At 48.3% G+C, this 18302-nt stretch overlaps 1 protein-coding gene across 1 annotated transcript in view; it reads right to left on the bottom strand.

Annotated features, from left to right (window-relative positions):
- TM9SF2 (transmembrane 9 superfamily member 2) overlaps positions 1-18302 on the bottom strand; it is a 64756-nt gene that overhangs the window by 38758 nt on the left and 7696 nt on the right. Inside the window, exons 3-4 of the mRNA XM_009891999.1 lie at positions 14101-14275; positions 12785-12940 (exon numbers count right to left, since the gene is read on the bottom strand). Coding sequence (XP_009890301.1) covers positions 12785-12940; positions 14101-14275 — 331 coding nt within the window. The remainder of the gene's footprint in view (positions 1-12784; positions 12941-14100; positions 14276-18302) is intronic.

Genomic DNA, 18302 nt, shown 5'->3' with positions numbered 1-18302 from the left:
GAGGATCACTTGCCATGCTATACATGATCACTGCACAGACAGGCAGGAACAGAAAATAGAGGCTGTAGTGAAAAGAATCTCACCTGATGTGTGAGTTCGCTAACAAGGCAAATCTCAGGATACTTATAATGAAAATCGTCTGTAAACACTCCTACGTGGTGGGTAGGTCTGCAAAGGTTACTTTGCACTGCTCAGAAAGGTGTTTGTTTGCTGTTCTCAGATTTGGATGAGCAGGAATACAGTGCAGCGCCGCTGAGAAAATGGAAAGGTAACAGAACCCAAAATCTGCCAGGGCCAAGATTTTTGCAAGTCGCCTTTTTTTTTTTTTCTTTTTTTTTGTCAGGTTAGGTCTCCTAAATAGCATGACTTTGTAACGTGCAGAACGCTTGTAGTCCTAAATTAAAATAATATAAAATTTAAGTGTGGAAAGGGTGATTGCTATTCTGACATTACATGGTGCTGCGGCTGTATTCACAGATACTCAAACTGGGTGCACTGGCCAGTATATCACCATCCCTGGAGGTGTTTAAAAAAAGGGTAGATGTAGTACTTAGGGACATGGTTTAGAGGTGGTTTTGTCAGGGGAGGTTGATGGTTGGACTTGATGATCTTAAAGGTCCCTTCCAAGCTTAGCAGTTCTATATTGTATGTGGATGTTTGCCAGCGCTGTTTCAGCATGGATCTATACTATTCCTCCTTCATATAGATGACTGAGTTAAGCTGAGGAAGTGCGGGTTAGATGAGGTGACAGTGAGGTGGATTGAGAGCTGGCTGTTGTGACAGGACCCAGAGGGTTGTGATCAGTGGCACAGAGTCTAGCTGGAGGCCTGTAACCAGTGGTGTCCCCCAGGGGTCGATACTTGGTCCAATTTTGTTTAATATATTCATTAATGACCTGGATGAGGGGACAGAGTGTATCCTCAGCAAGTTCGCTGATGATACCAAACTGGGAGGGGTGGCTGACTCTCCAGAGGGCCGCGCTGCCATCCAGCTTTTGAGAAGGATTTGGGGGTCCTGGTAGATAGTAAATTGTCAATGAGCCAGCAGTGTGCCCTTGCTGCTAAAAAGGCCAATGGAATCCTGGGCTGCATAGGGAAGAGTGTGTCCAGTAGGTCGAGGGAGGTCATTCTCCCCCTCTGCTCGGCACTGGTGAGGCCACAACTGGAATACTGTGTCCAGTTTTGGGCTCCCCAGTTCAAGAGGGACAGGGAGCTGCTGGAGAGAGTCCAGTGAAGGGCAACCAAGATGATTGAGGGATTGGAGCATCTCCCTTATGAGGAAAGGCTGAGACAGCTGGGACTCTTTAGCCTGGAGAAAAGAAGGCTGAGGGGAGACCTTATTACTGCTTACAAATATCTAAAGGGTGTGTTGAAGGAGGATGGAGCCAGACTCTTCTCGGTGGTTCCCAGTGACAGGACGAGGGGCAGTGGGTGCAAGTTGGAACACAGGAAGTTCCGTTCTAACACACGGAAAAACTTCTTTACAGTTAGGGTGACAGAGCAGTGGAACAGGCTGCCCAGGGAGGTTGTGGAGTCTCCTTCTCTGGAGATTTTCAAAACCCACCTGGATGCAGTCCTGAGTAATGTGCTCTAGGCAATCCTGCTTTAGCAGGGGAGTTGGACTAGATGATCTCTAGAGGTCCCTTCCAACTCTGAAAATTCTGTGATTCTGTGATTCCGTGACTGTGTCTGTTTTACCTCAAACCAGGACAGAGTGATATTCTGGCAGGCTGGCAGTACATATGACAGCACAGTCTATGGATTTATATGGACTGTAGAGCCTCTTAGTGCTGTAGTTGTGTTTGGAGCATGTTGTGTGCTCCAGGAGTTTTGCAAGCCGAAATAAAATAATAAAAAAAAAAAAAGAGAGAGCAATCTGTGGTGGCTTGGCCTGCTAAGAATGGTGAACCTGGAAGCAATTACAGACAATCAACAGCTGAGTCTGCTAGTGCTTCGGCACCTCCGGTGCTGTGGGAAAGGCTTCATAAAGGACATAATTATATTTGTGTGATCTGGGTGAATGGAAAATACATGCAGCTGAACATGCAACCCATGCATCCATTGCTCTGAGTTGGGTGACATGTTTGGATTGCAGAAAGTTATGCGTCTGCTCATGTGTGTAGCGTTGCATTGATTATTTGGGACTTCTCTGAAGCTTCATCTGTGCTGGTGAAGTCGGCCAGTACCTACATTGACAATTTTCAGGTAAAGAAATGAGAACATAGAATTGCAGAAATGTTATTTGGATGGGACCCTGGAGACCACCCCACTCAAAGCAGGACTACCACCAATGGTATACCATTAGGTCAGCTGTGCCTTTATCCAGCCAAGTTGTGAAAAGCCTCCAATGGAAGACCTACCACCACCTCTCTGGAGCACCTGATGGAGAAATTTTCCTAATAGCCAGCCTGAACCTCCCCAGTGTGTGGTCGCTGCCCCTTGTTATGTCCTCTGGCACCACCAAGAAGAGTTTGGCTCTGTCATCTTTGTACCTGCCCTTCAGGAAGTCATAGGCTGTTGTTCCATCACCTTTTCAGCTCCTCTTCAGTCCACAAAACAAGCCCAGCTCCCTCGACCTCTCTCACATTGCTCCTGTGCTCCAGACCGTGGACCATGGTGGCAGCCCTTATCTGGACCTGTCCAGTTTTTCCACATCCGCCTTGAAGCAGGGGTCCCAAAAGAGGATGCTGTACTCCATCTGCAGGCCTACCAATGCCATGCAGATGTCCAGCTCAATCTGCTGGCCACCCTCCACCCAGCACTGCTGAACATGCAATTTGCAGTTATTTGCAATGAGATTATAGTGTAGTCTCATATTCCTCTTGTCACCCACCGTAGCCCCCAAATCCGTTTTTTTTTCAGCAGAGCTGTTGCTTTCCAGCTTGGGGTTATTCTGTCCCAGCCACAGAACTTTTCACGTCTCCATGTTGAACTTTATGGGATTTCTGCTGGCACAGTCCATGGCTTTTCAAGGTCTGTTTAGTGATGCTCTACCATTCGGTTTGTCAGCCACTCCCTTAGCTTAGTAGCATCCACCACAGATTTCTTTGAGGATGATGCATTTACAGATTTGTATTCTGCCTCCTCATTCAGGTCTTTGATGAAAACAAGGAACGATACTGGCACCAGTATCCACCCCTGGGGCACTTTGCTTGTTCCTAGGTACCAAATGGGCATCAAGATGTTGATTGCTGCCCTTTGAGCCATGTGGTCCACTCGATTTTCAAATCACCTGACGGTAAAACAGGCATTGGACCATCCAACAGACATTCGGCCCAGACTTCCTCAGCTCCCAAATGCAGGTGTCATGAAGCAGTCTGCCACTCACTCAAGGCTCCTTATCATTTCAGCTTGCCTTCTGATACATGGGACGAGATGCAGAAAGAGACTGATGTTGATGCTGTGGTAAGGGTATGTCGTTCTTGGGGCTCTTGTAATTTTTCACATTTTTCACAGTATACCGGTGACACAGGAACATAGCCCCAGGAACTACCAGCTCTTTCCATTTCTTACAGCCCCCAGTAGTGCCTCAGTCCTTATCTTCGTGACACAACGTGCCTTGATCTCGCAGGGACACAGAAAATTTCTCTTCTTCTTGACTTTCTTGATTTTGCACACCCACCTTTGCTTTTCTTAAGCCTCACATATCCATCTTCATTAATTTCTTTTCTATCCAGATGTTTTTTCCTGAATGGTGCCCACCTCTGCCGGCAGGCCAGCCCTGGCCCTCTCTCTGTCACTAGCACGGAACATTAGTGCTGGAGGTCCCAGGCAAGAGCAGCTCCTGTGGGTGGGGAAGCGCCCGTGGGAGGGCATGGCCATGGCCCACTGCCCTCTCTCCTGCTCTTTGCTCCCTCACTGAGCCAAATAACGAAGCATTTGTTCCTGGCAACCAGATGGGGATGAATTGGCAAGGAGCCCGGATTCCTTATAACTTAATCTCTGTCTACTCAGCTGTAAGTAAGGAGAGTTTTATCTCAAAAGAACATGATTCCTTTGGCTTTGCCACCAAATATTTGCTCTCTGACATCTTTTTTTTTTTTTTTTCTCGTACTCTTATCCCAAGAGAAGACCAACAGAAGGAATGGAGAGTTAGATTTCCAGCTACCGAGAAAAATTATCTGTGGGCAAGGGAGAATGGATGAGAGGCCATTCACTAAAAGGCAGATTGCTTCTGGTGAGGATATCATGCCACTTACAAGCTTTTATCTCTCTATAAAATGCTGTGCTGCCTCAAGTATTGTAATAGAAGGAATTGAAGGCATAGGGAATTGTGGTCTTCCATTTACTCCAAGGAAATTGCGCCGAGACAGATGAGCTGAGGAATTCCTGTAAAGAGGTTACAAAGCCTCATGGTAGGCTGCTCCTCCAAGGAGCTTTGGAGACTATCTAGAATTTTTGCTGCATTGGAAAGCCTATTTTGTTGAAAATGGACAAAAATCGAATTAGACAATAAGCTGACATCATATTTCAACATGCAAGAGGTCACAACCATATTCCTTTACCTAGAATATGGCAACAAACCTTTAAACCTCCATAACCTTTTTCTTTGTCAGACAAAGTGCAAATGTGCATTTAATTTTTCTCCCTTGGCCGTCTTTTTCAGTTCTTATGGAACTGGGAAAAGAGATGGACACGTGTAACTCCTGCAGAAGCTACAGCTGGGATGTAGCCTGAAATCCACACAGGGGCACGAGGTGCCTTCCCCCTTCTCCACTTGCCCACTATTTTGAATAAATTGCTGAGCAAAAGGGCAAGTGTTGGCTGGCAGTGAGCAGTTGGCAGGTGTGGAGATACTACTACCTGGCATCAAGCCGAGGCTGAAGTCAGGGACACAGACTATGAACATATCAGATATTCCTGATACGTCCTGAAAGCTTCCCAGCCCCCCAGCAAAGGCAATACTTTCCATTTTACCTCCCTGGTAAGATTAAATCCTCCCTGCTGGAACTGGGGAGCTCCCGATGGACCCATCCTGGGTAATGATTGGGAACAACTCCTGCAAAAGCAGCCAGGCTTTGAACTCCTGAGTTTTACCCGTGTCAGCCATGCCAAGAGCCTGGTTTATCCGAACATCCAGACAGGAGTGATATCATCCGGTCAGGAGTTGGCGCAGGGAAGGAGTGGAAGGCTGCACCGGGCAGGGTGGGCTGGCAGGAGGACGGGAGGAGCTGGTTCCGTTCCTGGGGCTGCGTGCTTCTCCTCTGCACGTGGTAGCAACCTGCAACGTCAATTATCCATCTGCCCCAGGGCTGAGAGCAGAGGGCACCTGACGTGGCACTGGCAAAGTGAAGGATCTGGCGCAGAAAACCAGTGCTGCAGGTAGGCAGGCAGCAAAGAGCCGACTGCCGACCGCAGCGGGCACGTACCATCTCTCGCTAGTCCTAGCTGGGGCTATATTTAGGCTGTTCAGTTAATGAGTAAAAGATATATGAGAAAATAGCTGCTATTTCTGTGTGCGTAGTGACGGCACTTGGTGGCACTTGGGAGGACAAGAAGCCATGCCTAAGGCTACCCTCAAAACAGCTGGTGAGCGTGGGCGCCCCGAGCGCCGTGCCGTGCCGCTTTCCCGCTCCCGCGCTGCTCTCCGTGGCCTCGGCAGCCCCGACAGAAAGCGGAGGCTGCTCCGGCCGGTGAGGTGTCCCTCCGGCTTCAGCCGCGGCGGTGCCTGCTCTGCTCAGAGCAGCCATGCATGTCCGCCCCGTGCCACCAAACAAAAGGCTGCCAACCTGCTCCGGACCTCGGGCCGGGCCCCAGAGCTTGGCCGCTGAACTCTCCCTTGCTGCCTGTTGATAAGCTTTGGTGCTCTGCAATTCCCCTTTCCAATTACCGACCCTGCTCCCCGTGCTGGCTGTGCCCGGTGTCGGCGTGGCCGTGGGGCTCAGGGAGGGACGAGATGGGAGAAGCGGTGGGGCAGAGCAGGGATGTCAGTCAGAGGGCATCATCTCACAGCTGCCTTTTGCAGAAGTCCGTGGAGGTGCCTGCACAGCTAAGGATGGAGTCGTCTGGATGAAGTGTGGCCCTTGTGTGAGTTACATGTAGGAAAAAACTTTTTAAGTATTAAGACAGGGAGTTGGCGAGTATGCAGGTGAGGGATGTTGAGGCACGTCCATCACTGGAGGCCAGGGGAGAGAAATATCTTTCTGAAATGTCTTGGGTATAATTGACTGGTTTGGGGCATGGAAACGGGGACACTGAGCCCTGCTACCCTTTTTTCTTTGCCTGTATTGCTAAAAGAAGCCTTGAGGGCATCGTCCATATAGATCTAAAGATACAGCGGTTAAATGCCAACACCACTATTGAAGGTCCTGTGGGCTTGATGCTTTCTCTTATCGTAGGCACATTCCCATTTCTATAACATCCACCTGAAGTTATCTGAAGCTCCAGAACTGACCTCCTGTGACTCTGAGTCAACAAGCAGTGGTCCTGCAGTCATCGACCAGCTGCCGGCTCACTTCGTGGTGGTACCGGCACGAGGCAGGGCACCCAGTAGGGTGTCTGGTGGAAATCCTGGCTGGCATAAGTCTGGTGCCCTCCTCTCGCCACCTCCTGATGAGGGCAGAGCACCAGCGAGTGCCAGGCATCCCTGTGGTACATTTTGTACCCAAGGATGCTTTACAAGTAGGACAAATTATGGCAGAGCTCGTGCAGCCAGTTATCACGAGGGATGGATGTATGAGCAACCTGAGGACTGCAGAGGGCAAAAGTGGGGAGCTAGCATCTTCACTTCCCCCCTTCCCTAAATTCCCCCTTCCTGGGAGCTGGGCTCCTAACCCAGGCTGCCACCAAGATTTTATTGGTGTGAGACTGGAATCCGGCTCGGACTGCCACTGCAGGGACTGCGCTCCGCAATTAGCTCAGAAAAGAGGTCTCCTGAGGGACAAAGGGTTTCTCACCACGAGGAAGAGCTCTTTATTAAAGTGTCAGCTCAAAAGCAAATCTTATCTGAGTTGAGAACAAAGAGGCTGCTGGCTGGGTTACGATTTTTAATATTTTAAAGAGCTCCCTTTCTGAAAATACTTTTTTTTTTTTTTTTTTTTTAAATAAAAAGATCAGAATGAATGTGAGGAAATCGTGAAGATCCAGTCTCAGCCTTGAAAGGAAAGAGGTAACAAGCACGGCCCGGCAACTATCCTAAAACCCCTGTGGCAAGCAATAATCTTGAAAAAGCCAGTGCAAGCTATGTTTTCAATTTATAAATTAAATGTATTTAAAATTTATGAACTTTGACTGCACGAGTAACTACTTCATTAGACTTTAAGGCTGCATGTTTCCTTGGCTTTTTTCACGATAAAGTAAAACACATTTCTAATAAACATGGAAAGAGATTCCAAGGTAGAGTCACCACTTTTATGTAAAGGACCCTCCAGACCCATTAAAAATGTTTACCACCTAAATAAAGCAAGCACATTGTAATTCTTGAACTCATAAAGTTCGTAATATATAGAGAATATTAGCCTACTCTTACATGTACACCGCTTGGTATAGTTGAACGACATACAGTAAGGGGGTTACTATAAGGAAATTAGCATATAAAACTGTGTTTTGGTATGTCTTAGACTGAAACATGAACTCGAGGAACAAGAGGACATAAGTCGAGCGCTGCTCTGATTTACTGAATAAGCATGGCTAATTATATGCAGACCTGGAGGAGAGGGCTCTCTGGTGCTTTGACACCCAAGCTTTAGCTGTAACTGAAACTGCCCTGTTTCTCCTCGTTTATATCAACTGTTTAGTCCCCTTTGACAGCCAGCGGTGGGGACGTGGGTGGAAACACAGTGGTGCCCGCACCATGCGTTAGCCCACAAAATGAGGCTGTGGCTGAAAGATGGGGCATCGTGCACTTCCCCTTCTCCTGCCCAGCACTGGAGTACAGCGTCCTCTTTTGGGACCTCTGCTTCAAGGACGAGGTGGAAAAATGGGAGAGGGTTGCCACCATGGTCCAGGGCCTAGAGTGTAGGTATGGTGTGAGAGATGTGGAGGCCGCTGGCCTTGTTCCACCCCATGAAGTGATGCCCAAAGGAGGATCAAACAGCAACCTGCAGCTGTCTAGAGAGCAGGTTACAAAGATGACAGAACCAAGCTGTTCTTGGCAGTGCTAGTGGATGTAACAAGGGGGGACAACCGCACATGGCGGATGCGGAGGTTCAGGCTGGCCATCAGGAAAACCTTCCCCATAAGATGCTCCAGAGAGGTGATGGTGGTTCCCCTTTGGAGGCTTTTTATGACTTGGCTAGATAAAGGCTGACTTAGTGGTATAATGTTGGTGGTAGTTCTGCTTTGACGGGAGATTGGACTAGGTCACCTCCAGCAGTCCCATGCAACCAACATTTCTGTGATTCTGTGGTCCTTTTCCCCAGAGCAAGGGAGAAGCACGTCCCAAACCATCAGTCAGCTCACGCGGTCAGAGAGAGAGAGCAAGTCTGCCAGATCCGGGTTCCTGAGGGCTGGTCCCAGCTGTGCTCTTACTCATGAGTGTGCATTAGGCTATGCCGGGGTTCAGAAACAAGTTTGCAACAAAACCTGTCAGCCTTAGCTAGTCAGTGTCTTAAAGGAAGCTGGCAGAGCCAAATGCCTTGTTGGCTTGACCGGAGGGTGTTTTTCACTAGGATGAAACAAAAATAGGACTGTCATGTGTGTGACCGCTTACATGCTGCTGGATGGCATGGTGCAGGTGAGGCTGAGGTCCATCTCCCCAGCTCAGTGCAGCAGAAGGTCCCTTCTAGGCAAGCCTGAGGGAGCTGCAAGAGTCTTTGGTCTTCAAAACTCATCTTCCAGCAAGATGTCACCTTATTTTCAAGTCCAGTGGTCACAAATGGCTCGTCAACTTTTACTCTGCCTTAGCAAAGCTGTCTGTTGGAGAACAATCTCCACTTTGTTCTTTATGTGTGTATGTATAATTTGCATTTGGTTATTCTCCTGCATTGGAATTAGTCACATGAAAATCATAGGATTAGCTTTTTCTTGTGAAAATTCTCCTCTGAAGAAACCCTTTCCTGGCTGTCCTCAGAAAACCACCCCAGCCTTTCCACGGTCTCAAAACTGACACAGCCAGTCCTCTCCCTACTTTGCAGCTCCTTTCCTTCTTGGCCACAGAGGTGCTCAGAATAACACCGGAAATCTCACTTCACAGTTGCTTGCATGACGGCAAGCAACAGAAACCTCCCAAAAGAACATTTTTTCCCAAGCCAACTTTTGCACGTTTGCAAAAAGGATGGGGCTGCAGAGCCAACAGACCTGCTCCATCTCTGATTTCTTTGATACTAAGACCATATGGGCCACCGAGCTGGTCCCCGCTCCCTGGAGCTTTTGTTTGTGGATATTGCATGTTCCTTTAAAAAAAACCCCAAAAAACAAAACCCCCATGAGTTCACTAAGTGAAACAAGCAGGTCAGGTAGTGCTGCATATGTTGCTAGTAAAATTGTAATCGTGAAAGTTGGCAAGAGCCAAGCAGCCTTTGTATTAATTCTCTGGAGCTTCAGGTAGAGCCTAATGTAATTACTTGCTCTACTTTGTAGCATTTTAAGAGAAAAGTGTGTGTTTTAAAACGTTATATTTCCAAATAAAACAGTCAGGTCTGGAGCAGACAAAGTGCCCAATTCTGGTGCCTCTGAAGTCAATAGCAAAATTCCTGTTGACTTAAATCAGAGCAGGATTATGTCCCAAATCTAAGAAACAACAGCAAACGGAGCTGTGCTCTTTTTAAATTCATTGTCCAGGCTACCAGATTGTAACTAGTATTGCTCTCTGATTCAGGTTTCCCTACTTTTTTCTCCACCTGAAACTCCAGATGGTTCGTCTTTCCTCAGCTCCACTGTCTGGGTCTCAATATTGGAGTTGACTTTATTTTTTATGTGAAGACACCTGCTTTGCAGACATCTAAGTGTAGGTGGGTGAATCCAGCGATCTTGGACCCCACCCACACAAACACAATGCTTTCACTCAAGAAACATTCATGTTGTACTTTTATATTTCAAAATATCCACAGTATGTCAAAATGTCATAAATTTACTTTTCCTGTATAGACTCAAAAGTCCTAAATGCTGAGGCTGTTTTGGTCTCTGCAAGTAGAAGAATTTAAAGTATTTGGGTAATTTCTGGGAGTAGCTTTTGTTTCTTTCTGATGGTTTATTTTTGCCATCGATTAGGGCGTTAACTAAGATTAATTTCCTTCTTAAAGGCAAGTGTGTGATCCTTAAAACCTTTAATTAATTGAATTCTATCAATCAGTGTTGTTTGCTAACTCTTATCAAAAGCCAGGCAAGGCTGGAATAGATCTTACTGGCAGCCCTTTCCCAACATGCCATTGATAATATTAGGAAAGCCTGACCATTTGATCCCCAAATTAAAAAAGAATATGGATCTGATTGCTTTTATTTCTTGGATTTGGTATGTAATCTATAGAGACAGCACTTAAAGGAACTCCTTGGTAATTTGGATGTCCAGAATCACCTCACTATACATATTTTCTCTAACCAGCTTATCATTTCCATGTTTCTTGAGAGTAGCTGCTTTCTGGCTAAAATGAGTCTTCCCGATTTCCATTTAACACCTGAGTAACAAAAATGAGGATCTGGGCCATCTTCTCGTCTCTGCCTTGCTGCGATCTCGCCACACTGGTTGTCAACAGAGCAGTCAGAAGTGATACAAAGCTGAAACGCATCTAAATCCTTGCTTGTTCCTTAAGAAGTAGTCACCAGACCTCCCTCTATATCAAATGGTACGTGAAGGAGCCTGCGATGGCCATCTGGTGTGGGACAGAGCCTTGTATCGCTTTGCAGTTCACCTTCTCCTATGGCTCCTACGAGCATAGAAGCCTTTTCCAGCACCTTGGCTCGCCCTGTTATTTCTGTTCAAGTGTTTATGGTCTCTAATCAGCACCTAACTTGCCTCTACTGGAGTTTGTCCCATACTTACAGTGGGTTTTTCATTCAGGCTTCTCCTGGCCTGCTTTCAATCACTGGGGTCACGTGCCGTCGGAGGGAGATGAAAAGCAGATTTTATTAAATGGACATAAAACACAGTAAAGTTGCACTGGCTTTTGATAATTTCACTCCGATGAACCACAGTGTTTATTATTGAGGTTTTCTTATTGATTCTCTGCAGCCTCTGTAGGAGATTTCCGTACAAGGGGAGGAAAGCGTGGTCACAGAATTACAGAATGGTCAGGGTCGGAAGGGACCTTTGGAGATCATCTAGTCCAACCCCCCAGCCACAGCAGGGTCACCTATAGCAGGTTGCACAGGACAGCGTCCAGGTGGGTTTGGAATGTCTCCAGAGTCAGAGACTCCACCAACTCTCTGAGCAGCTTCTTCCAGTGCTCTGCCACCCTCAAAGTAAAGAAGTTCCTCCTCATGTTTAGATGGAACTTCCTATGTTCAAGTTTGTGCCCGTTACCTCTTGTCCTATCACTGGGCACCACTGAAAAAAGACTGTTTCCATCCCCCTGGCACCCTCCCTTTGAGTATCTGTAAGCATTGATAAGATCCCCCTCAGTCTTGTTTTCTCCAGACTAAAAAGACCCAAGTCCCTCAGCCTTTCCTTGTAAGAAAGATGCTCCAGTCCCCTTATCATCTCAGTAGCCCTTTGCTGGACCCTCTCCAGCAGTTCCCTGTCCTTCTTGAACTGGGAAGCCTAGAACTGGACACTGGCCCCGCTCTTGAGGTAGTACCCTCTCCAGTGAGACTAGTGGGACCTTCACCTCCCTTGGCTTTATGTTCCCCATCTGCCAAGAAGATGTCCTCTGCGCCTTGGGAAAGGTGTCAGTGTTGACTCTGGTTGTGATGTCTGGGGCTCCCCCACACCATGTGGGGCCTAACGCCAGATAACAACTTTAAATGCCATATCACCCATGGGTGTCCTCCAGAGATCAGGGTCCTGCTGTCCTCGGGGTGTTGTGCTTCCTCCTGTTGGCAACTTTCCTCCCTCCTCCTCCCAGCCCCTACAACCTGACCTTGTGTAACGAGGACTATCTCTGACAAGAAATTAAACCGGAGCACGTCAGCAGCGCCTTTTTGTTTACCAGGAAGCAATATTCACTCCCTCACCTCCTGCCACGGCCCAGGAGGTGCTGAGCAGCTGGATGGCTGCAGAGGTGCCTGGGGCCGCCTGTGCAAACACAGGCTGTCACGATGTGCCCACAAAGCTCGTGAACACGCAGATAATGCTTTGGGGGACACGGAGACACCTGCTGGCCCCCAGGGTTCAGACTGGGAGAACGGTGGGACCTAAAGGTCCAGAAATACCCTGTACAGAGGCATCCTCCTGGCCAAGCCTGCTGCGCTGCCCGGCCCTGGACCTTCTTCTCCATCTCCTCCTGTAAGCCCTGGCAGCTGAGAGAGTGGCTGGAAACCAGAAAGCTCGGTGACTACCTGGTCCTGCAGGTGCATTAAACTTTCCCTGGTGAAAGCGAGACTCATTTGTGAAATAAAACAGTCAGGGCCTTTGATGTCTGATAAATGCTTCAGAGGGGAAGGATTTGCCTGTCCTGAACCAGCCCACCAGCGTTATGGTGTCAACATGGGGTGACAGCATTGAGGCAAAGCAGTGCTGCCAAGCATTTTCAGCACAAAACCCCCACATTTTTTCCATTTTTCTATAGGCAATTTCACAGGAAGAGCTCCTGAGGGCGACCTCCTCACAGCCCCGCAGCAGCTCGTTTTCATGGGGAAAGGTGTTTCAGGTGCCAGCCTTGGCCACGCCACGCCGACCGGGTTTTGCTCCCTGGCACCATACACCCATTGCCTTCCACCAGCCAAAAACCCACACCCCCCGTCCTCCTCACCGTGTGGCATTCCCCAGTCTGATGCGGGGCTTTAGGTCCAGGTCCGCCCCAAAAAGCGGCGTCACGAGAGCAGCAGCTCAGCAGAGGGTGCCGGCGTGGAAAGCGAGAGTGGGTTTGCTCGATGTCGGTGGTGATCGCTACCGGCATTTCCGCCAGCTAAATATGGGGGTAGCCACTAAAAACAAATCCTGTTCTCGGTTTCACCACTGAAATCGAGGGTATTTTGTCTGGGAGCGATAGCTGCCGGCATCGGCTCTGAATAATTTCACTCTAACAACAAGTGAAGATGTGCGATAGTCCGAGGTTTGAGAGCATGAGAGTTAGCCCAAGGTTTTTTTTCTCAGTTTTGCTTTGAGGTAAGCGGGCGATTCAAAGCGAAACCTGGCTAAAACCATGATGGTTACTTACTTTTAAATTTTACCCTACGCAAAACTGTTTGAGGCATGTAAATGAGAGCCTTCCATCCCCAAAGAGGCTGAGGCCTGAACTTCGGGTATGAGTGAAAGCATCCAACGAAGGAGATGGGGGAAGCTCTGGGAGAAAGATAAACAACTGCCTGATTGTAAGTATTTCCCTTGGGAAAATTTAGCAACTCTCTTACTTACTCATCTGTCGTGGTTTAACCCCAGCCGGCAACTAGAACCATGCAGCTGGTCTGGCTGGGGTTAAACCATGACAACATCCTTAGTTGGTGCACAGTAAGGAGCAAAGATTTAAAAGCAAAGATTTTGATGCGGTGGTTCCTGTAAAGTCCCACCATGTCCAAGACCTCATTTCTGCCTCCCCCTTTGCTGTCGAGTGGAGGTAAGGAAATACGAAGATGCGTTTGATGGAGGTGTCAGGGTGGGGGACACTTGGCACTGAAGCTTTAGGGAAAAAAATCAGCTTCCAAGAGCTGTGGCAGGGAAGGTTTTGCATAGGACGCTGTGGAAGGTGTCCTTCAAAAGCCACCTTGAGTTTCAAAAGTACCAAAAAACAGCCTGTTTTCCATCTGAATGCTTTTAAATTCTCTAAGTAAGTAAGTAGAATTAGATTTTATTAAAATATTTGATTATTATACTAACGACTAATAGTATATTGAGTACAGCAAAGTGACGCAACAAGTCCTCCTGCTCAAAGCACAAACCTTTGATTATTTTTTTTTTCCCCTCCCTCCTTTATGTTCAGAAGTTATTTTAACACCGTCCTCCTCAATAAACCTTTCCTGGAGCGTTTCCAAAGGGTGGACATAGGGGCTTACCTCTAGTCCCAGCCCTGGCAGGTTCCCCCGCTGCCCGTGTTTCCTCTGCCGGTGTCGGTGTCGCCGCTGCCGGTACCTCGTTGAGACGGTGACCTCTAGTGGCACCGGGCAGCCGGCTCTCCCCACCGAGCCGCTCCGTTTCCAGGCACGAACCCCAAAAGCTGTCGGTGGCAGCTGCCGTTCGCCTCTGCGGGTTCAGAAAACAAGCATCGAAGGAAGATGATGGGCTCCGGGGTCTCGACTTTTCACACCTGGGTGCGCAGACACAAGTTACCTGTAGTTTGTGATAGGTGTTTTGTGCGTGTATTTTTTCCCCTATCTTTCCGATTTTAAAAAATCTAATTCTTTGAGTGAGTGGCAATTAATGCGATACTTAATCACTGCTAGTGCTTAATCCCAAGCTGACATCTCTCGTGCGTATGGGACGGTAAGCCTGCTTCCAAAGGATGCTGAGGAGCAGCAGATTTCACCTCTAGGTATCCTAAAAATAACATCTGAGGATTGAAATGTATTTTTGCTGTCTCTGCCTCTTCCTAATTCCTGGCTGCAAATAAACATTTCTTTGGCATCCCTGACTATGAAGAGGACGTGGGTTGGGGCCCAGCTCCCCTGTCCCCCTCTGTGCCCCATCCCTGCTCCAGATGGGCTTAGAAGGAGAAGGAAGTCATCTCCTTCTCCTACACTTCTACCCGCTTCCTTCCAGCACCCCACTGGCCCTCTCACACAAGACCTGATCCCTGGGCAAAAACAAGTCCTTTGGCCAACATGGGCTGATGTACTTGGCCTCATCAGCCCATCTCCTGTATGGGCATCCTCGGGTGTGGAGCCATCCCTGGTGTGTACCAGCCCCATGTGCCCCATCCCATCAACATCTTCCCCACAGGGCAAGGAGGCCTCCTGCTGCCTGGGACAGCTCTCTGTTACCTCAGCAGCCCCTGTGGTCCAAGGGTCAATGGCTGCTGCCTGGAGAAGTGCTTCAGCTGGCCTTCACCACGCTTGATCTGCGCCAAGCAGGGCCACACCAACTTGTTTCAAACCCACAGGTGATGTAGGATGGCCTTTTTTTCCCCCTTACAAAAATTGCTTTTCTTCCCTTAAATGTTTTTTTTTTTTTCCACTAGCTCCTCATCCCTCCTTGCCTACGCAGGGCAAGCTCTGTCACGGGCCTTGTAGAAGGCTTTGCAATTGGTGTGCAGCAGATCATCCAGAGATGAGAGCAACCACTTCCTCCCTCCCTCCACCACCCCTGTGAATCTGCACCAGGACCTGTTGACAGCTCTACGCCACCCTCCTCAGCTCAAGCCTAGAGAAATGCCCGCCGTCAGAAACGCAAAAGTCGCTCAACACTTCTCTGCTGCACATTGCATGCACTGGTGTCACCTCAAGGTGTCTTTCCCCCCATAGACACTGGAGCATCTAATAATGGGACTAGCATCATTGTGGCTTTGGTAGGTCCGTGGTCCCTTCCCTCTCCTCCTGAAAGCCCTGGAGGTGCTAACATGCCACCCCAGCTGTGCCAGGGCTTGTCCCTGGCATCGCCCTGCTCAGGGCTGAGCTCCGAGGCCCCACAGATACCCTGCACCCTCAGGAGAGCAAAGAAAGTTCAACACTGTCTGCAAATGGGGGGTTGCACCTTGGCATGCTCCCTTCCTCCAGCAGGGATGTCTCACCCTGCTGTGGCATTGCCCTGTGCCACCCAGCTCTTCTCTGGCGAGCAGCACATCACACCAGGCAGCACAGAGGCACATTAGCAAATGTTTCCTTGGAGGAAACGATCTTTAAGCAAACTTTCAGATGCGTCTAAGGACATGGTTTGCCGCCTCTTGAGCTGGGTGGCTCGGGGGATGCCCATTTGACTCCCCCTGCAGACCAGGTCTCCGCTTGCCTTGTGGAGAATGTGATCTCTCTGCTCAGGGATATTTCGTTCCACAAAAGCCCACACCCCATGCATTAATTTGAATCTAATTAGCATTTGCTCAGTGGACATTACTCAAGGGCCCCAGTGCGGTACCTTTCTTTTACCTCTCAGACTGGTTTCTGATGAAAAACTGGGTCATCCAAGTGGTAAGTACATTTTCCCTGTTGAGCTTAGTACATTTTACAAGACCTTCTTCATGGAATCACAGAATGGTTGGGAGGGACCTTTGGCAACCCCCCTGCCAAATCAGGTTTGCGTAGAGCAGGTTGGACAGGAGCGCACGCAGACGAGGTTTGAATGTCTCCAGGGAAGGAGACTCCACAACCTCTCTGGGCAGCCTGTTCCAGTGCTCTGTCACCCTCAAAGTAAAGAAGTTTTTCCTCATGTTCAGATGGAATTTCCTGTGTTCCAGTTTGTTCCTGTTGCCCCTTGTCCTGTCGCTGGGCACTGCTGAAAAAAGTCTGGTCCCATCCTCTTGACACCCACCCTTTAGATATTTATAAGCATAGGTTAGATCCCTTCTCGGTCTTCTCTTCTCCAGGATAAAGAGACCCAGGTGTCTCAGCCTTTCCTCATCTTCTTTCCCAAGAGCCCCATGTGATGGTGCACAACCCCTTGGACCCAGCCAGCTGTGGGGACTGCACCCACATGTGTGCTCTACCTTGAAGAGTAGAATGAAGATGTTCACATCTCAAGAAGAAAACGTGTTCCTGAGCATAAAACCACCTTCACTCTCATCCTCACCCCAGTCTGCACCCACTTACAAACATTGATCTCATTATCAACACACATCACACCAAAAAAGGTGTTTATAGTTTTTTAACTCACAGATCAGCCATGCAAAACAAGTATTGGGAACAATGCCCATGAAGTAAGAACCATGCAAGCACTGAAATTAAGAATGATTTGGGTGCAGGAGCTTGACCCAGTGGCATGAAACCAGCAGGCGAATGCCCAGCCGTGTTGGTGGGCTGCCGAGGGTTTGCTGGGTCACCCGTGCATACAGAGCCTGGAAGCGAAACACAGCTCTGATGGGCGACACGTGGCGAGGTGGTGGGAGCTGGGTGGTGGGAAGCGGTGGGAGGCTCCTGCCGTGAGCCCTGGGCACCTTCGGGAGGGTGGTGGGACCAGCCACCCATGGGCATCCCACTGGTGGGGGTGGCTGGGGTGGCACAGCTGTGACTGGACCTTTTGTTCCCTGTTATAAGAAAGAGCTGAAGGCAGAAACTGCTTTTTCACAGCGAGAGGGATTCGGCCCGCCAGCCGTAGCCAGGCTATTAATTTGTGAACCAAGTGTGGGTGGGGAGACGGTGTAAATCCTTATCTACACCTTCTGAGGAGTATCAAAGTCTAGCTATTGAAACTACACTGTCTTCATTTCTAGTAAATACTAATTTTACTCTTCTTAGGAGCTGGCATTTAAATCAGATTAGGACAATGACTCTATTGTCCCACACTACTTGAATGCATTTTTTTAAAAAAACCCAAAACCCAATCTAATAAGGCCATGACAAACAAGCCATTTCATGTGAAATTGTGTATTTAGTAATCAATGGTCAAGGCCAACTGAAGTTATCAGATGACTACAACACTGGAGAGACGGGAAATTACTGGCCTCCCTCAAATTTCCCTCAGCTCTTGAAAAAAAAAAAAAACCCTTTGTTGCTTATCCTTTTAGAAATATTCTTCGTTATTCCCGTTTTCTATCAGCCAAGCTTTGACTCATTCTGACACTGACCATTTGCAACCAGAGCGACCACGTCTCCTCCCAAACAGGGACATTCACGTGGTTATAGGGAGCCGGCAATTAAAGACACATTTAGCAAGAGAGCTGAATTCCTGTTTGCTTGAGGGTCATCGGTGGTAGATGACGCGATACTCACGTGGGCTGTATCTGGTGGTACTAAAGGACCAGCAAGGTGCTGCAATAGCTGTGTAAGGATGGAGACCTGTTCCTGCATTTGAAAATGATTGTGAAGTTACTGGGATTTTAGACAACTTCGAAGTCAGACTTTGATCAGGGGGGTGCGAAGAACAGAAACGCTTCTCTCTGACTGCACGTTTCGAGATTACACATTTTAACAGCTCTGAACTGCTTGGGTTGCTGCAGACAATTAACACTGGCAGAGAGCCAAACCAAAAAAAAAAAAAAAAAAAAAATCAGAAACTCGCTTCCACAACACGTTAAGCCGCATGGTATTTTGTCGCAAGCAAAATACTCACTGAATAACAAATTCATGATTTTAACAGCTTCTAAAAGTTTCCAGCAAGGCTCACAGGCAACTTTTAAGATGCCTGGCTCCGTGATGCTAAACCGTACAACTGCAGTGTGTGTGAGGAAGTAATCCAGACCACCTCTT

This window comes from Charadrius vociferus, unplaced genomic scaffold (assembly GCF_000708025.1).
Source record: "Charadrius vociferus isolate BGI_N301 unplaced genomic scaffold, ASM70802v2 scaffold110, whole genome shotgun sequence".
Lineage (NCBI taxonomy): Eukaryota > Metazoa > Chordata > Aves > Charadriiformes > Charadriidae > Charadrius > Charadrius vociferus.
The sequence above is the reverse complement of the archived record's forward strand: the minus strand, read 5'-3'. Positions and strand labels throughout refer to the sequence as shown.